The sequence below is a fragment of the Grampus griseus genome (assembly GCF_964374135.1).
Source record: "Grampus griseus genome assembly, chromosome: 8".
Taxonomy (NCBI): Eukaryota; Metazoa; Chordata; class Mammalia; order Artiodactyla; family Delphinidae; genus Grampus; species Grampus griseus.
In genome coordinates, this window is record NC_139002.1 from 60,703,535 (window position 1) to 60,720,797 (window position 17,263).

Genomic DNA, 17,263 nt, shown 5'->3' on the forward strand with positions numbered 1-17,263 from the left:
ACAGTACTAGAATGCAGAGAGGAAAGGGAGATCAGTGAAAATCAGACTTCTTGAGTTGTAAAGAATGGGTAAAACATAGATAAATAAAAGGAAGAAATAGTGAAGCCATGATATCACATAGAGAAGAGAGTAAAAGCCTTGGAGTTGAACAGACTAGCTCAGTCATTGACTACCAGTATGACCTGAAACAAGCTACATAACCTAAGTGCCAGCTGCTTCATTTAGTAAATAAGAATAATAATAATAACAGCCCTGTATGATTCTTTCAAGGAAAATAATTGTAAAGTTCCTTGCACAGTACCTGGCACATAGTAAGTGCTCAGTAAATGGAAGCCATTATTTTCTTATTACTTAAAGAGTTTTTAATATATATATATGTGTGTATTATATTAATATGTATATAAATATATTTTTTAAATATATTTTTTAATTTTTTGCTGCATTGCATGGCACGTGAGATCATAGTTCCTGAACAAGGGATCGAACCCATGCCCCCTGCAGTGGAAGCACAGAGTCTTAACCACTGTACCCCCAGTGGTTTCTGCTTGGAGAGACAAGTGTAACATCCATTCACTAAAGAACTTCACTCTTGGGAAGTCCCCCAGGAGTTATATATTTATGTAAGACTCTTCGTCCTGGGATATTAGCCTTCAGAACTCACCTGTGACCCTTCACTGAGTATGAAATGGGCTCCTTTCAGTGAGCTAGACATATTCTTCAGTATTAGTGTAAGAGGTGATTCTGGCCATGGTTAGAGTGGCATCAAGAAGAGGAAAGGGCACAATAATAAATTTATTACCATTTATTGCATCCTTACTACATCAGGCAATGTGCTCAGTTCTTTACATTTTTTAGTGTAACAGTTTTATTGAGATTTAATTTACATACTATATAGTTTACTCATTTAAAGTGCATAATTCAGTGGTTTATAGTATATTCACAAGATTTGTGCCACCATCACCACAATCAATTTTAGAACATTTTCATCACCCTGTAAAGAAACCCCATACCCATTATCAATCATTCTCCACATCTCTCAACTCTCCCTAGCTCTAGACAACCACTAATCTACTACTTTCTGTTTCCATAGGTTTGCCCATTCTGGACACTTCATATAAATGGAATCATACAATATGTGATCTTTTGTGGCTGAATTCTTTTTGACTTAGCATGTTTTCAGGGTTCATTCAAGTTGTAGCATGTATCAATACTTCATTCCTTTTTCTTAGCTGAATAATATTCCATTGATGGCTATACTACATTTAGTTTATCCGTTCATCAATTGAGAGTCATTTCAGTTGTTTTGACTTTTGCTATCATGAATAATGCTGCTGTGAATGTTTGTGTACAAGTTTTTGTGTGAACATAATGTTTTCAGTTTTCTTGGGTTTATATCTAGGAATAAAATTCCTGGGTCATATAGTAACTCTATGTTTAACCTTTTGAGGAACTACCAGGCTTTTCCAAAGAGGCTGCATCATTTTAAATTCCCACCAGCCATGTATGAGGGTTCCAGGTTCTCTTCATCCTCACCAACACTTATTATTGCCTGTCTTTTTCACTTTAGCCATCCTAGTGGATATGAAGTGGTATCTCATTGTGGTTTTGATTTGCATTTGATGGCTAATGATGTTGGGCATCTTTTCATGTGCTTTTAGGCCATTGTGTGTCTTCTTTGGAGAAATATCTACTCAGATTCTTTGTCCATTTTTTAATTGGATTTGCCATTGAATCTTATGAGATAGGTGATGATATCTATCTTGCAGATGAGAAAACAGATTCTCAGCGATGTTAATTTGATCAAAGTCATACAGTGAGTTTTGCTTACCAGTCTGACTGGCTCTGACCTTTATGCTCTTCCTAATACACAGTGCTGCCTACTGAGGATTCATGGTAGGATCACCAGGGTCATCTCATGGAGGGGGGTCTCTCCAGCAGGAAGGGAGGAGTTGGAAGTCTATTTGGAGACATTAGGACCAAGTAGGAGAGCCTCTGAAAGTCAAACAGAGGAATATGGATATATTACAAGTTCCAGGACAGCAGAGGACATGTTAATTTAAAAATCACCATTTCCTAGATGCAGCCATTTCCTGTGCCCTTCACTATATCACATCATTTCAATTTTCACAACAACCCAATTCAAAGATATTAATGCTTCTATTTTACCAGTGAGCAATTTGAAGCTCAGAGGGATGAAATAATTTTCTAGAGTCACCAGGATTAGAATCCAGGTCTTTCCAGCTCAATATTCTGAACTCTTTCCTTTCAGAGATACTTGGTAAAAGATAGATTCTTTTGATGTTATTTGCAGCATTTATAAGATCTTGAGGGCAGAGCCTGTTCATATTGCCATGGCCCAGCCCATGGAAATTACGTAACACTTTGCTGGATAAACAAGGAAAAAGGCTAGAGTATATGCTATAGAAAGACCTAATTCCAGTTGGATTTTGGCAGGGAGAGGAGGTTTGAGTGAGATATTGGATGTCTCCAGTATCCCAAGACTTGGTGTCCTGGGGGCTTTGCTCTAACTTTCTAAACATGGGCCTTGGGAAGAACATTCTGGTGCCTAGACATCCTTGGCTTCCCTAGAGCAGATCAGGCATTTGGAAGTGGGATGGGTTTGGCCAGCCTTGCATCTTTCTTGTGTTCATGACAAGATTAGAATGGGAAGGACCCTCAGAGACCAGACCCTCAGAGACTAGTCCAGTGCTGCTCAGAGTTTTCTGTGAGGAGCAACACAAAGGGCTTTTTCAGCTCTGCATTTCCAGGCCCTGCCTATTGAATCTAAATTGCTGAAGCAAGGGCCCAAGAATCAACTGTTTTTTTTTTTTTCTTACAAGTTACCCATGTGATTCTGTTGCCATTAAAGTTTAAGAGCCACTGATGTGAAGAAACTCCTCTACTTTAAAAATAGGGGATCTGAGGGGCTTCCCTGGTGGCGCAGTGGTTGAGAGTCCGCCTACCGATGCAGAGGACACGTGTTCGTGCCCCGGTCCGGGAAGATCCCACATGCTGCGGAGAGGCTGGGCCCGTGAGCCATGGCCGCTGGGCCTGCGCGTCCGGAGCCTGTGCTCCACAACGGGAGAGGCCACAACAGTGAGAGGCCTATGTACCGCAAAAAAAATAAAAAATAAAAAAATAAGGGATCTGGGACATGGAGGGATTGAGATACATATCAAGTTTAGTGAAAGCCATTTTTGAACCCAGTTCACTTTTCTCCTGGTCTATTGTTTTTGCTGTTCCCCATGCTGCTTAATTCATCAACAAAAACCACTGCCTGCGCATAGCTTTCAGGATACAGTCCAAACCCCTCTCAGGATCAGGCCTCTGCCTGCCTGGGCAACCTCATCTGTGCCCACTGCTCTACCTGCCTTCACTCAGCATTCCAAGTTTGCTGAAGAACTCCCAGTTTCTTGTATGGGCAGGTAATGCAGCCTTGACCCTCTGTCCTTTGCAAGCACCACTTCCTTTCCTGGAACACTCTTCTCTACCTCATCTTCCAGTTAGTTTTTCTGGGAGATTCCTCCCCAAGCCACATGACATGTGCCCTGTCTTTGCTGCCATCAGACAGTTTGCGCACATGCCTTTCATAGCACTCACTGTGCTGAGGTGCTCAGTAGTGGTGTGCTCCAGGGCAGGGGGTGAATGAAGGCTCCTGTGTGCTCATTGCTAAAGATACGTGAAATACTGAAGTGATGCTGGGTGAGATACATACAGAAAATGTTATGAACTAGTTTCTGTCATCCATGAGGAAATTAGGGAGTCAGAAGGGAAATTTTAACACAAGAAAGTATTACAAAAGCTGTTATAAGACGATCAATAAGTAAGTGGTAAATGGATACACACAATCAACATGATAGGCAACCAGGGCAGAGCAGGGAGGAAAGGACTTCCTAGAAGAGGAGGCCTTGAATTGGGCTTTAAAGAACAGTTAGGATTTGGAGAGGAAGGAGGATCATCCAGGCTGTGGAAGGAAATAAAGAGCCTTGCCCTCCCCAGAGACGGTCTCTTGGTGACCCAGCACAGAGAGTCTCCCTCTTGCCCCATTCCTTGGCTGAAGATAAACACAAGAGGCAGAGCCGACAGTGCCCGCAGAAGTTGAGGCAGCTTGCCGATGCTGGCAGTAGGAGTGAGGATTTAACGAGGTGGTAGATACACAACACCTTGTGGGGAGGGAGCTGTGAGCCCAGAGGCTTCTTCCTGGAGACTCTTGGTAAGAATTTAGCTTAGTCCCTGAGATTCAAGCCAGGTCCGCTGATGCTGGGGTATGTGAGGCTTGAGCCTGTGGGCACTGGCGAAGCTGTGCAATATGGATGATGGAGCCAAATGGGCTCAGGACCTAGTCCTGGTCCACCACCAATTAGCAATCCAAGTTGGGCAGGCCATCCAACCTCTTTACCTCTGTCTCCTCTGTTCAATAGAATAATATTTGACCTATCTGTCCTAGGTTGACCTGGGGTGAGGAAACAATTGCATTGAAGCGCTCTCTAAACCGTAAAGTGCTGCACAAATGTAAGAGGTTATCCTTGTGTTTGTCAGGTTAGTTCTAAAGGTTCCCTCTCATGGAGACATGCTCATGTTTTTAAAGGCACTGCTACACACTCCATGACGTTAGATGGCATAAGTTCCTGGGCGTGGCGGGTAGAGGCTGAGCCTGAAGGAGAGACTTTTAGCTAGGGTTACCTTTCCTCCACACAAGGCAATGATAATAAAGCTTTTGTTATCTGGAGACCACCCATTTTGCCCCACATGCCTTTTTTCAGTCTCCTCCAGTAGTCTTAGCAATATGAGGACAGAAGCCATGTCTGATTCACTTCTGCATCCCCAGTGCCTACCCCAGGGGAGAAAACAGCATTACTAAATGTTTGTGGTAATGTTTTTAAAAATCTGTTATCAGATTTTATTCTCATAATACTTAAATATTTAGTATTCCTTAAATTACTGCTTGTTGTGCCCATTTTACAGATAGAAGAACTTAGTAAGTGGCAGAGCTAAGATTCAGGACTGTGTGACTCCTTTACCTTAAATTACTGTTTCTTATTGTGGGAGGCAGTGGTTTGTTTTGTTTTGTTTAGTTTTGTTCTGCAGTTTCAGCAGTGCTGAGTAGTGGCCTAGCTATAGGAAGGGCTTTGGGGACAACTTTCACCTCTGCTAACTCCTTGGCACTGCTAAGTGCAGGGAATCCTGCAGAGTGTACATCAGGTGCACACCTGCCTCGGCACTCAGACTGACCCTGGCCACGGCACCGTGCCATAGACTTTGCAACATCAAAAGGCAGAGGTGGGAGCAGAAGGATAACAAAGTAATGCTTTGTCATTCTTCCTGTGGCCACAAGGGTGAAGGGACAGGAATAGCTGGCCTGGAGGGGAAGCAGGAGCCTGAGCCCATCTCCCCCTGTGCTGGAGACAGGCTGGTAGATGTCTTTGGGGAGGGGATGGTTCACTGGCTGAGGACCAGCTGTAAACGCCAGGCCTCAAAAGACCACGGTGGTGGCCAGCTGGTGAGCCAGCCTTGGATGAGTCACTTTAGCTTCTGTGGGTTTGCTTCTGCTTTCTCTGTGAGAGCAAGTGAGAACATGAGGGTGCATGCTGCACACACCTCCTTCCCACCTTTAGTCTTTTTTTTTTTTTAAACAGAAGAGTATGAGATCTAATGATCTGGGGGGTTCAGCAAGATATCCTGGGTCAGGGCTTCTAAAACTGGGCGATGAGGGGAAAAGAGCTTACTGTTAAGAGCATGAAATGGGCCTAGCTGACCTGGACTGGGTCCTAGCTCCACCGCTGACTGACTGTGGCACCCTGCTGAACTTCAGCTTCCCCATCTATAAAATGGGGAGAGTGAACTTCCACCTCACAGGGTCGTTCTGAAATAAATAAGTAAATGAAGTGCTTTACAGATTGTTATGCACAACCCAGTTCCAAAGAGTGTTCCATGGAACACCAGTACTGCAGGATTTTAACAAGGGTTGGGTGGAAAGAGGCTGTCAGACATAAAACTGCTGAGTAATGCCAAATTAAACAGATGGTTCTTACTCACAACTGTGCCTTTTGGAGGGGAAAAGTGCATGCAGGGTTCCCCAAACCTCTTTTCACAGAGAGAATACACTTTTGGAAGCACAAGACTAGACAGTAAGGATAATAGCCGACATTGACTAAGAGGTACTGTTAGGCCCTGTTCCAAGCCCCTTTACTCACAGTGTCTCATTCAATCCTTACAATATCCCATGAGAGGGCACTGTTACCATCTCTGCATACAGGTAAAGAAACTTGGCATGGAGAGGTTAGGTGAGTTACCCAAGATTACACAGTCAGTAAATTCAGAACTGGGACCCAAACACAAGTGGTCTGGCTCCAGAGCTCACTTTTTTAACAGCTGCACTCTACTTCCTCTACTAAATACTGCTGGCTGGCATTATTATTATTATTCCCAAAACAAGGTAATATTAGGGCCTTATTTATGTATTAGGTATGCATTTGCTGATTCAACAAGTATTTGTTAAGCACATATTTATGGTCAGACACTGTACTGGGCACTGGGATACAACTGTGGGGAAGACAGTCACACTTCCTGTCCTTATTGTGCTTTTGGTCTAGTGGGGAATGTAGTCAAGTAAACAGATGATTGCAATGGAGTGGGTAATAAATACCATAATTGGGAAATGCCTAAAGTGCTAGGGAAGCTCTTGGGAGGAGTAACTACCTCAAACTCAGCAAGAATCACTAGAGGAAATGACTTTTAATCAGAGGCCTAAAAGTGAATTGGAGTTAGTCAGTTGAAGGCATGGGAGAGGGGGAAATGTTCCAGGCTGTGGAATAGTATTTGCAAAATCCAAGAGGCAAGAAAGAGCATTAGGAAGGGGGTGGTAAGTGATGAGACCTCAGAGGGGAGCAGGGGCCCTCTTCATGGACATTCCTTATTAGCTGGGCTGTGACACTGCCACTCTGCTGATGTTTGTCCCTGAACCAAATATGGTAGGCACCCTGTGTATAGCTCTGTCTTGCACTCGTGAAACAGTGTTATAATTTGTCCATTCAGTGGTCTGATTCTTGCATTAGACTGTTAACTTCTTAGAGTCAAGAAGTGTGTCTTATTTGTATATCTCCAGAAGCTACCATGCATTGGTGTTCATTAATGATATATTTTGAATGAATGATATATTTTCTTTGTAAAATGGATTATACCCTTCCTGCTTTCTTGAACCAGCTATCACTTTTCGTCAGGTTCATCATTATATCTAGCAGTTAATGTCCTACGTGGCAATTCAGTGGTGCCCTAGGGGCTCTTGAGGCACTGTATTCTGTGGCTTCCTCTTTCAGCTTTATATTGTGCTGTTCTTTTCCCTCCCTGCCAGGTCAGCACTTGATTGTAATCAGCGTACTTGATTCTGAAGACTTCTCCCTAGCCTTCTAGTTTGCTTCTTCTAATCTGCAGTGGGCTGGAAACAAGATCCCTTACCATGATTTGATGAGACTGTTCGTGACCAAGAGTTAATCTCTGAGTTAGATCCTAAAGGGCTCTTATGAGAAAAATGCAGATGCCATTGCACAACGGACTTACACGTTAGCTAATCAGAGGCCTTCTTCCTGTTTTCCCTGCTCCAGGAAAGGTCAGATAACTCCAGGGGTGGAGGTCATCAGTCAGGAGAGCCTCTGACTGCTACAGAAGAGCTGATGGACCATTGATTCACCATACCACAAGAAAGTGTGGTCTGTTCCCCAGTTACACACTCCAACAACTTCATTTTGACCAAACATTTGAAATGCTTCCACCTAAGTAAGCTTATCCGGTATTAGCTACAAACCTCAGGCTGATCTTTGTTAGGGCAAGTTCCACAGAGAGTGTGCTGGCACCTTCACTTGAGCAGGGAAAGAAGAGGGAGTAGGAGCCAAGGCTGGGACCAGAACATCTGGGATCTGGGCTCTGATTCCCTCATTTGCAAAATGAGAGTGACAGCATGCTGTGATGGGGAAAAAGGGTGAGGACTCAGATTAAACCTGGGTTCTAATCCTCACTTAACCACTTATTAGCTCTATGATCTCTGTGCTTTAGCTTTCATCTGTAAAATGGGAATTATAATGCCTACTATATAAGGTAGTTAGGAGAATTAAATAGATTGTGTGAAATGACCATGTCAGCCAGAGTAGAGGAAGGTCAGTAAGTGAAATCTATTAGGATTAGGAAAAGGCATGACAGTCTTCTGGCTTTTGGGACTTTAAATAGCAAGTTCAGTTTTGTAGGAGGGGAAAATGCATAGATTCCATTCCAAGACAGCTTGGAAAAGAATGGTTTCAGAATTGTCTGGTGCTTTTGACTACATAGGCAAGGTTATGAATTACACGCCTTTATCCAGTGGGAGGTAGGAGGAGCCTGCCCTCTGCAGGCCCTATGCCCTGGACTCGGGGAGGAGTGGGTACAGGTAGGTAGGAACCAAATTCCTCCTCCAATGAACTAAGCTCAGGAGGGAACATAAGGCAAGAACTCCAATAATTTCTGCATGAGGCAGAAAGAAACCCCATCACCTAAGCAGCATAGGTATCGTTCCACGGGGGCTCAGTTCCCAAGGGAGGGCCCAGAGGTTGGGTAGCCTTCCAAATATTGTCCAGAGTGGGACCATTCAGGACAAAAAGCAAAAGTCATGACTGTCCCAGGTGAACAAGGACATGTTTGGTCACCTAACCTAGAGTGATGCAACTGGTTTTAGGTTCTTTTGTATCAATTTGGAGAGAGAGACTCACTAATATTAGCACTAGAGTGAGCCTGGGGGTTTTTGGTTCTTTGACACATGAAATGCTTATTCTTCCTACCTTCAAAAACAATGTTCACAGTACATTTATTAAGGGAAAAAAAGCAGATTACAAAATTGCAATGTAGTAAATTCCAGTTTTGTAGGATATATATGCAGGTATAGCTATACCTATAGATATAGATGTAGATATAGATATCAGAGGACATGTACCAAAATACTAAATGCAGTTTCTCAAGTTGCAGAGATAATGATGCTTTTTCTTCTTTGTACTTTCAAATTTTTAATGGCTTTTATAAATTTTAAAAGTTCTTTACGAAATATTAAATACTCACTAGATTGTAGACGTCTTCAGAGCACAGAGGAGGTATGTTACTGTTCTGCTAAGAACAGCCTCTGTCTCTTTCCTGACTTGTCCCATGTCTTTTTTCTTTTTTTTTTTTTAATTTATTTTTGGCTGCATTTGGTCTTTGCTGCTGTGTGTGAGCTTTCTCTAGTTGCAGCAAGTGGGGGCTGCTCTTCGTTGTGGTGCACAGGCTTCTCATTGCAGTGGCTTCTCCCGTTGCAGAGCATGGGCTCTAGGCGCGCAGGCTTCAGTAGTTGCAGCACGCGGGCTCAGTACTTGTGGCTCGTGGGCTCCAGAGCCATGGGCTCAGTAGTTGCGGTGCACGGGCCCAGATGCTCTGCGGCATGTGTGATCTTCCCGGACCAGGGCTCGAACCCGTGTCCCCTGCATTGGTAGGCGGATTCTTAACCACTGTGCCACCAGGGAAGTCCCTTGTCCCGAGTCTTACCCTAGCCTTCTTTTCTTCACCTGGATAACTTCTCTTCACCCTTCAAGACTGTCCTCTTTTGAGATCCTCTCCATGCCCAAATTGAGCTAAGCTCCCTTCTGGCTTTCTATATCATCCTGTTATACCTATAATGGCATTTATCTCAATACTGTAAACATCTGTCTACTGTCTGCCTCCTTTGTCAGATTAGGTCAGGGACCATGTCTGATTCATTTCTGTGTCCCCAAGTGAATCCTATCAACATAATGGATGTCAGTAAACATTTGTGGATGGGCTCTGTTTTACCTCCTCTTTCCCAGCACAGATGGCCAGGCACATAGTAGGTGCCATTATATGTTTAGTAAGTAGGTAGATGAGTGAATGAGGGAATTAAAATGCCAAGAGAAAGAAGACGAGGTTGGCAGCTCATGGCATTTGTTGCTAATGGAAGGATTTGTGTTGCTGTCCCTCTAGTCCTGGTCACCCGAGAGGATGACTTCAACAACCGGCTGAACAACCGTGCCAGCTTCAAGGGCTGCACAGCCCTGCACTATGCTGTCCTTGCCGACGACTACCGCACCGTCAGGGAGCTGCTTGGTGGAGGTGAGGTCATGGGTGAATGGGGCGGGGCGGGGGGGCAGGGAAAGAGGGTAAGGACTTAGCAACCTTTCTACCCTGGAAATGCCATGCTTCCCCAGAGCCTTGTTACCCTCTTAGAGCTGGAAATGCCTCGAGGGTGCCTGTACTTCATGAGAGTGGCCGTGTGCATGTGTGATATGCCCTCATGTGGCTGGAGTGCATTCTTTGCCTGTGATTGTGTGAGATACCATGCCATCCTGCCTGTCTGCACATGCTCTGAGAGTTTTCTTGATTGTTGCTCTCCCCCAAAGTGTCCTGTCTTCTTCCCTGTGACCTCCAGAGCAGGGCTGGTGGACCAAGGGGGAGACCCTTCAAATCTCTACTAACCCCAGTCTCAAAGACATCTTCCTTGATCCCACCTCCACCCCAGTCTAAATTAGGCTCCTTCCATTACTCTGGGTCATGGTACCCTACTCTTTTCTGTCATCGCACTTGTTGCAATCTGGAATTGTTTTTGTGTGTTCAGTAGCCTTTTCTCTAACCTGACTCTGAGCTCCCTGAAAGCAAAGGCAAGAACCATGGCTGATTCATTCCCAGCACCTGGTAAAGTACCTGGCACACAGTAAGCACTCAGTAACTCTTTGCTGAATGATTGAATACCCTTCCTTTAGAGAGCATTGATTTAATTGGAGGGTTAATACATACCATCCCCAGACTCAGGCTAGTCTGGTCCTGTCCAGGCCCGCTACAGAGTTACCTGCCACCCTGTCAGATGCCTCCCACGCAGTCACTTTCCCTCATCCCACTCCAGCCTCTCCTTGGAATAGGGAGGGAAGCATCTTGCCAGGATGTGTGGTGCCCAGGCCCCAGAGTGAGTAAGGCATTGACTGCCTTTTTATGCCCTCACTTACACTTCTTAAAGGTTTAGGGACCCTCTCTTGGGCCTGGATGCCAGGGTATTCCTTGTCAGTGGTCATTCTTCATAGAACCTGGGAGCTAGAAGGATCCTCAGAAGTCCTCTGGGTTACCCTGATTGACTTCTCTTCTCCTGGCAGAAACCTCTCCAACAGCTGGCTGACTGGCATTTCCTTGGATTCTCTCAGGGACTCAGGGAATCCTACTTCTTCCCTAGGAGTCCATTCCATTTTAGTTCTTCTCTGACTGGTTGAAATAGATTCTTTTAAATGAGGTGTGATTTTCTTCTCTGTATCTTCTGCCACCTGTCCTTTGCAGCCAATCACTTTTTCAAAACCCAGTCTTCAACGAAAGTTCTTTAAGTCCCAGAGCCTTTGCCTCCCTGGCCCAACCTCCCCAGATCATTTTCTAGTCCTTGTCATGTGATTGGACTGGAAGGATTTCTCAGTAACCCTCAAATCCTGCCACCTTCCATCAGCCCCAGCCGTACTCACTTAAGACTCAGGCCTGGCCCATATCCCCAGCCTACAAGGGACCTACCTGCCCCAGAGCAGCCAGAGTGTGCCTTGATCTGGGGCATGTACATTGTGAGGCGCAGGACTGCTCACAGATGTGGTGATGGCGCCTGGGATGACTGATGCTTTTGGAGCAAGAACTCATTGCTCTCAGAAGCAGAGACTTAGAAAATGTCCCCAAGCAAGATGCTACTCACTTTGTCCTTTGGAAAGCTCTCCAACGAGACATCTGTAGCTAGGAGTTGCAGTGTTCACCATGGAGCTTCTCTCTGCCATGCCTTAAAATCAATCAATACCCCCAGCTATTGTCCAGTGGTTTACATTCCCTGCTTCCCCTCAGCCCCTAAGCAGACAGGGAATTCACTCTAAAAAGAGTCCTTCTCCCCAGCCTTCCAGATCGAACACCTTTGAAATGAAGAAACACAGGCCTTTTATGAAGCACCCCTCCACCCTCACCCCCCAGGCCAAGGCTGGCCCTTTGAGCAATTCCAGGGGCATGGTTCTTGCTTGTTGACTTGGAACAGATGCCCTTAGCCCCCACCTTTACAGTTCACCCACCTGCCTTTTTACCCAGAATCCATTTACACCCCCTGCCCTAGCCTCCCAGCCTCAAGGGCCAAAACCATTAACCCACTTATTTCTCCCTTCCTGACCTGAACAAGTGGCCATCACTCAGGGCCTGCAGGCTTGCCAACTTCTGACCTCCCTCCCCCCTTGACCTCTCTTGGTCTGCTTGTGTGTGTGACCAGCCAACCGAGAGGCAGGATCCTGCTCCCTTGTCCTAGGGGCTCTTGTCAGTGACATTTCCGAAGTTTTCTGACCTCAGCTGACCTCCTCCAGAAGGTTTCAGGGAATACAGGCCCTGCCTTCCTGACCATCCAGCTTTTTTAGCCTATATTTGCCACCGGCTTTGCTACAGCACCTTAGAGGCTTTCTCTGTGAGATCCAAGGCAGGTTTAGACACAGGGCCAGCCTGTGCTCACGAGGTCAACACCGAACCCTTGTTCTTGAAATTGCTTAGTCCACAGGGATTTAGGGCCCCCAGATCTTAGAGGGTTAGAGCTAGAGGGGGCAACCGCGCTTGCCCTCTGATCAGCAGTCCCCACGTGAGAGCTGGGGGTGGGGGGTGGTCCAGGCAGCAGCATCAGTCTGGTAATGTGGGAAGTTCTCTGACCTCTTAAGAGGCAGCATGGAGTAATAAAAAGGACTTTAGGCTTCAGAGTCAGACCAACCTGGGTTTGAATCCCAGCTTCCCCAGCTACTAGCTCTGTTGGCTTGGACATGTTACTTTAACTCTCTAAGCCTCAGTTTTCTTGTCTGTAAAGTAACACCTGGGAAATATCACAGTGATTAGTGGGCATAAGGATTAGTGATGACATCTATAAAAGCTCCTAGTACAGGTAGGTGCTCCACGATTGTATAAAGAAATCAAACTCTCACCTGGCAGCTGTAATCCCATTCCTCCCCCATGAAACCTGTACTCCTACCTAATGGCTTCTTAATTCTGTTTCTGCCCCTCAGCTTCCCCACCTTGCCTAAAACACCATCGTGTTCCCTCTCTTCTCAGCTAGATCCTCAGACTCTTCAAGGATCTACCTCTAAGGAAGCCTCTCCAGGTGGTCTGGTCTACTCTGATAGCACCGCCTCTGAACTCTTCAGTGTTGGGCTGGGTGCTTAGCACAGAAAGGCCCTTCTTCATCTTTGGGAGACCCTGAAACATAGTGAAAAGAACACAGTCTTGGGGATCAGACAGACCTGTAGTGTGTCTGATCTCAGCTCTGTAGTGTGACTCTGGGTAAGCCAGTTGCCATCTTTGAGATGGACCTCAGGGCATCCTAAGATGGATCTGGCAAACTGTCCCTGACCCTGAGAGAGGCTCAGACTGGTAGAGGAGACAGACATGGAAACAGGCAGTGACAGCAGGCAGATGCTCGAGCAGGGTCCTGGACAAGGGGCTGTGGGGATACCGAGGAGGAAATACCTGCTTCTGCCTGGTGAGCAGGGAGGTGGAATCAGTTACAGAAAGCTTCCCAGAGGATGGTGTGCTTCAGCCTTATCAGGGAGAGTAATAGGAGTTTGCCAGATGGATTTCTGTGGAAGAGTTCTGAGTTCAGTAGTGCCAGTTTTCTACCCCCAGCCTCCACAGAAAAGTGGGTGCACTGGCTTCTGTGGTTTTCATCTCTGAAGATGCTGCTTCTGCCTGGGTTGCTGGCTTATGAGCAGGAAGGCTCTGCTTCAGTACTTGACTGCCAAGTACAAGAAAAGGTTGGAGGAATGAAGGAAGGGCAGGACAACTGAGAAGACAAGTAATTAGAGAAGATGGGGGCCTCCTTCCTCAAGCCCCTGGAGCTGACTCATCCCAGTAGTTCCGAGGCTGTTTAGGTGCTTTTGCAGCTTTTTCCTCCCAGGGATGTGATCCCACTGCCGGATTGATTTTCCTAAAACATATCTCTTGTCACGCAGCCTTTCTCAACCAGGGTTCCTTGGAAAATTAAGCTCTAATGTTTTAAGGCGTCTGTTGCACACAAGGAATTAATTTCTCTCCCAGGCATCTAAAGTGGTACGAGTTATGTACCATTCTTGAGAGAATTGAGAAAATCATTACTCAAATAATTTCCCAGTTGTGGTTCAAAGGAGAAACCCCAGGTGAGAAAGACCACAAAGAGGGAGCATAAACTGTGGAGTTAGGATCTGAATCCAGCCCTGCCCTTAATAGCTGTGTGTCCTGGCTAAGCTGTGACTGCTCTGCAGTTCTCTTTCCTCATATGGAAATGGGAGCATGCCACCTACCATCTAAGGTTTTGTAGGATTGGGCGTGTGTAGGTTCTACAGAGTAAGCACTCTACATATAATATCTGTTATTAACTTGAAAAGCACCCAGTGCTCATGTATTTTTTTAAAAAAAAAGGAATCCTACTCATCCTAATTTGTTAACCTGGTTTTAGAGTTGTTCTAGTCTGACCCTCACTTAGCTTTTTTTTCCCACTGCTGCCCTAATACTCCAGCTACAGCGTAACGTCGCTTCTGTGTTCCTACCTCAGTGCCTTTACTCATGCAGGTCTTTCTGCCTCTCATTTCCCTTCAAGACTTTGTTTCTCAGCCTAGTGGAATGCTTTCTACCAGCCAGTCTGCAGCTCTCATGCCACCTCCCTTCTAAAGTCTTCCCTGTTCCCTGTGATTTGGGTCCAGTCCCCGCTGCTAGACTGAGGTCATTTGAGGGCCTTACTTTCCCTGCCTCCTTTGCCACAATGCCCTGCACATAGTTTAGTACATATTTGGATGTGCCGGAATCTCCAGAGCCACTGTAGATTTGGATGCCACTGGAGATGTGGTGTCTTTGCTTCCTGGCCCACTTGCTCTGAGTGTCATAATATATCTGGCTTTTTAGAGCTTCATGTATGAAGCTATCTTCCTTCTTTTAGTCACAGTGCCCCTGCCTTTTCAGCCACTAGTGCTCATCACCTCAGAAACACTGGGCTTTATGAAACCTAATAGCATCTTCCCCAGGGCTTCCCTTAGCCTCTTTCCTACCTACTTTCTTGCCCTTCCATGTCCCTCTGCCCAAGTACAGGGCTCAGTTGTCAGTGTTAACCAGCTGTCCTTAAATTCCCAACCATTGCCGCCTGAGGCAAGGAAGCTTTCCAGTGCTGATATCTTCCCTTTAACAGCCTGTTATTTTGTTGTCGGGGCTAGAAACTTAGAGCTCCATTCCTTGTTCCACTTCACTGTCTGCCCATCTGGCTGCACTGCCAGATGTTAAGGGGATCAGTTTTGCCCCAGGCTGTCCTCTATGGAAATGTCACCCTCTGATTCTTGCCAGCAGTGCAGGGAAGGGGGATGAGCCCTGGGCTGAAGATCAGACCTTCTGGCTCTGCCACCAGCAAACCCTATCTGCTTTAGGCAAAACCTTTCTCCTCCATAGTAAAATGGAGAAATTAGTGTGGCTGATTCCAAGGACCCCTTCCAGCTCCCACATACGGTACTATGTAACCCCTGGGCGAGTCTTCTTACTTATTTTTCAAGCACTTATTGAGCATCTCTCCTGTCATAGGCACCCATGTGCCTAGGCACCTGGGTAATAAAAGATGATCCAGACATGGTCTTTACCCTTAAGGAACTCATAGGTCAGTGAGGAAATCAGACATTTTAGCAAAAAATTGCTATCTGATGTATTAATGGAGATGTATAGAAGGTGCTGATGGATCACAAAGAAAAGACCTTTTAAATCTCTGGGGAGAGTAGGGAAAGCATGGTATAGGAGATGGTGTTTACACTAAGTCTTAAAGGATGCATGTGAGTTTACTGGGTGGATGAGGAAGAAAGGCAGAGGAAACAGCATGTTCAGAGGTATGGAGTAGAAAGCAGCATACTTTATTCAGTACACGGCAGGTAGTTCAGAAGAGCTGAATTTATGGGGTATGAATTGAAGGATGGAAAGCAGGAACCAATAATGAAGGCCTGTAACATAAGATCTGCTAAGGACATAAAACTTTATCCTCCAGTGAGAAACCATTAAGATTAAGGGTAGGGAAGGATCAGATTTATGTTTAATGTGAAAGATGGTTTAGAAGTTTCAAAAATGTATATCAGTAGTTGAATGGATAAATAAATTATGGACACGCAATGGAATAATAGAATGAACAAACGAACGAATGAACTCTTGCTGTATACAAGACTTGGATGAATCTCAACAACCTAGCATTTCTGGACACAAGCCAGACATGGAAGAGTACTAACTATATGACTGGACTGTAATATATAAAGTTCAAAATAGACAAATCACCCAATGTGTAAGAAGTCAGGATGGTGGTTACCCTCAAGAGGGTAGGTAGTGACTGGGGAAGGGCACATGAGGGCTTCAGAGGTGCATAATGTTCTGCTTCTTTATCTAGGTGCTAGTTATGCATCCACCTTGTGAAAATTCTTTGAGCTGTATCCTTATGCCTTCTTTGTACTTTTCTGTATATATGTTATACCTGAAAGAAAGATTAGAGAAAATAGGGGAAAAATATATTAGGAGGGGCATGATTGGAGAAAGGGAAAATATTTCATTTGAAAGCTATTTTAATTGTCTAGGTGAGACCTACAGCAAGGCAGTTGCAGTGAGAAAGGAGAGAAATATTGATCCCAGAAAGATTTAGGAGTAGAATCATTAGGATCAGATGGTGAGAGAGAAGGAGTAGTCAAGATCAGGTCCAGATCCTGGACTGGATGGCCGAGTAGATGGTATGTGCTTGTACTGAGGTAAGGAATACTGGAAGGAGGTATGGGTGGATTGGATGTGCAGAGGAATGACCAGTTCGGTTTTGAACATTTTCTTCCTCCCTCCTTCCCACTTTTAGATTCCATGGTCCAGTGTTCTAACTATTCCCTTGCTTCTCTCTCCCTTCTTTGTAACCACCTGATGAAACACTAGCCCTAGTTAAACCCAATTTCTTTTTACTTCATGTCTGTATCTGAAGAGCTGAGTATTGCTGGAGGAAAAAATATCACACAACCATGCTAACTTGAGTCACTTTACATTTATGTCCGTGAATTTCAGACACTCAATACTGCCAGCCACCCCACTACACTTCTTGAGTAAAATCACAGTCTTGTTCTGGATCACGAACACTTTTATATACCTTCTTTCTCCTCAAACCTCCAGCACTCGCCTTCCCCAACTCCCAAACTAATGATCTCACTTCACACTTCATAGAGAAAATAAATTGCAGTCATAAGGAAACTACCTTATCTTC

At 45.2% G+C, this 17,263-nt stretch overlaps 1 protein-coding gene across 2 annotated transcripts in view; it reads left to right on the top strand.

The window, feature by feature from the left end:
• Positions 1 to 17,263, top strand: part of CLPB (ClpB family mitochondrial disaggregase) — a 155,360-nt gene that overhangs the window by 66,352 nt on the left and 71,745 nt on the right. For both annotated transcript variants that reach the window (XM_082659851.1, XM_082659850.1), the window contains exon 5: positions 9,991 to 10,119. In XM_082659851.1, coding sequence (XP_082515977.1) covers positions 9,991 to 10,119 — 129 coding nt within the window. The remainder of the gene's footprint in view (positions 1 to 9,990; positions 10,120 to 17,263) is intronic.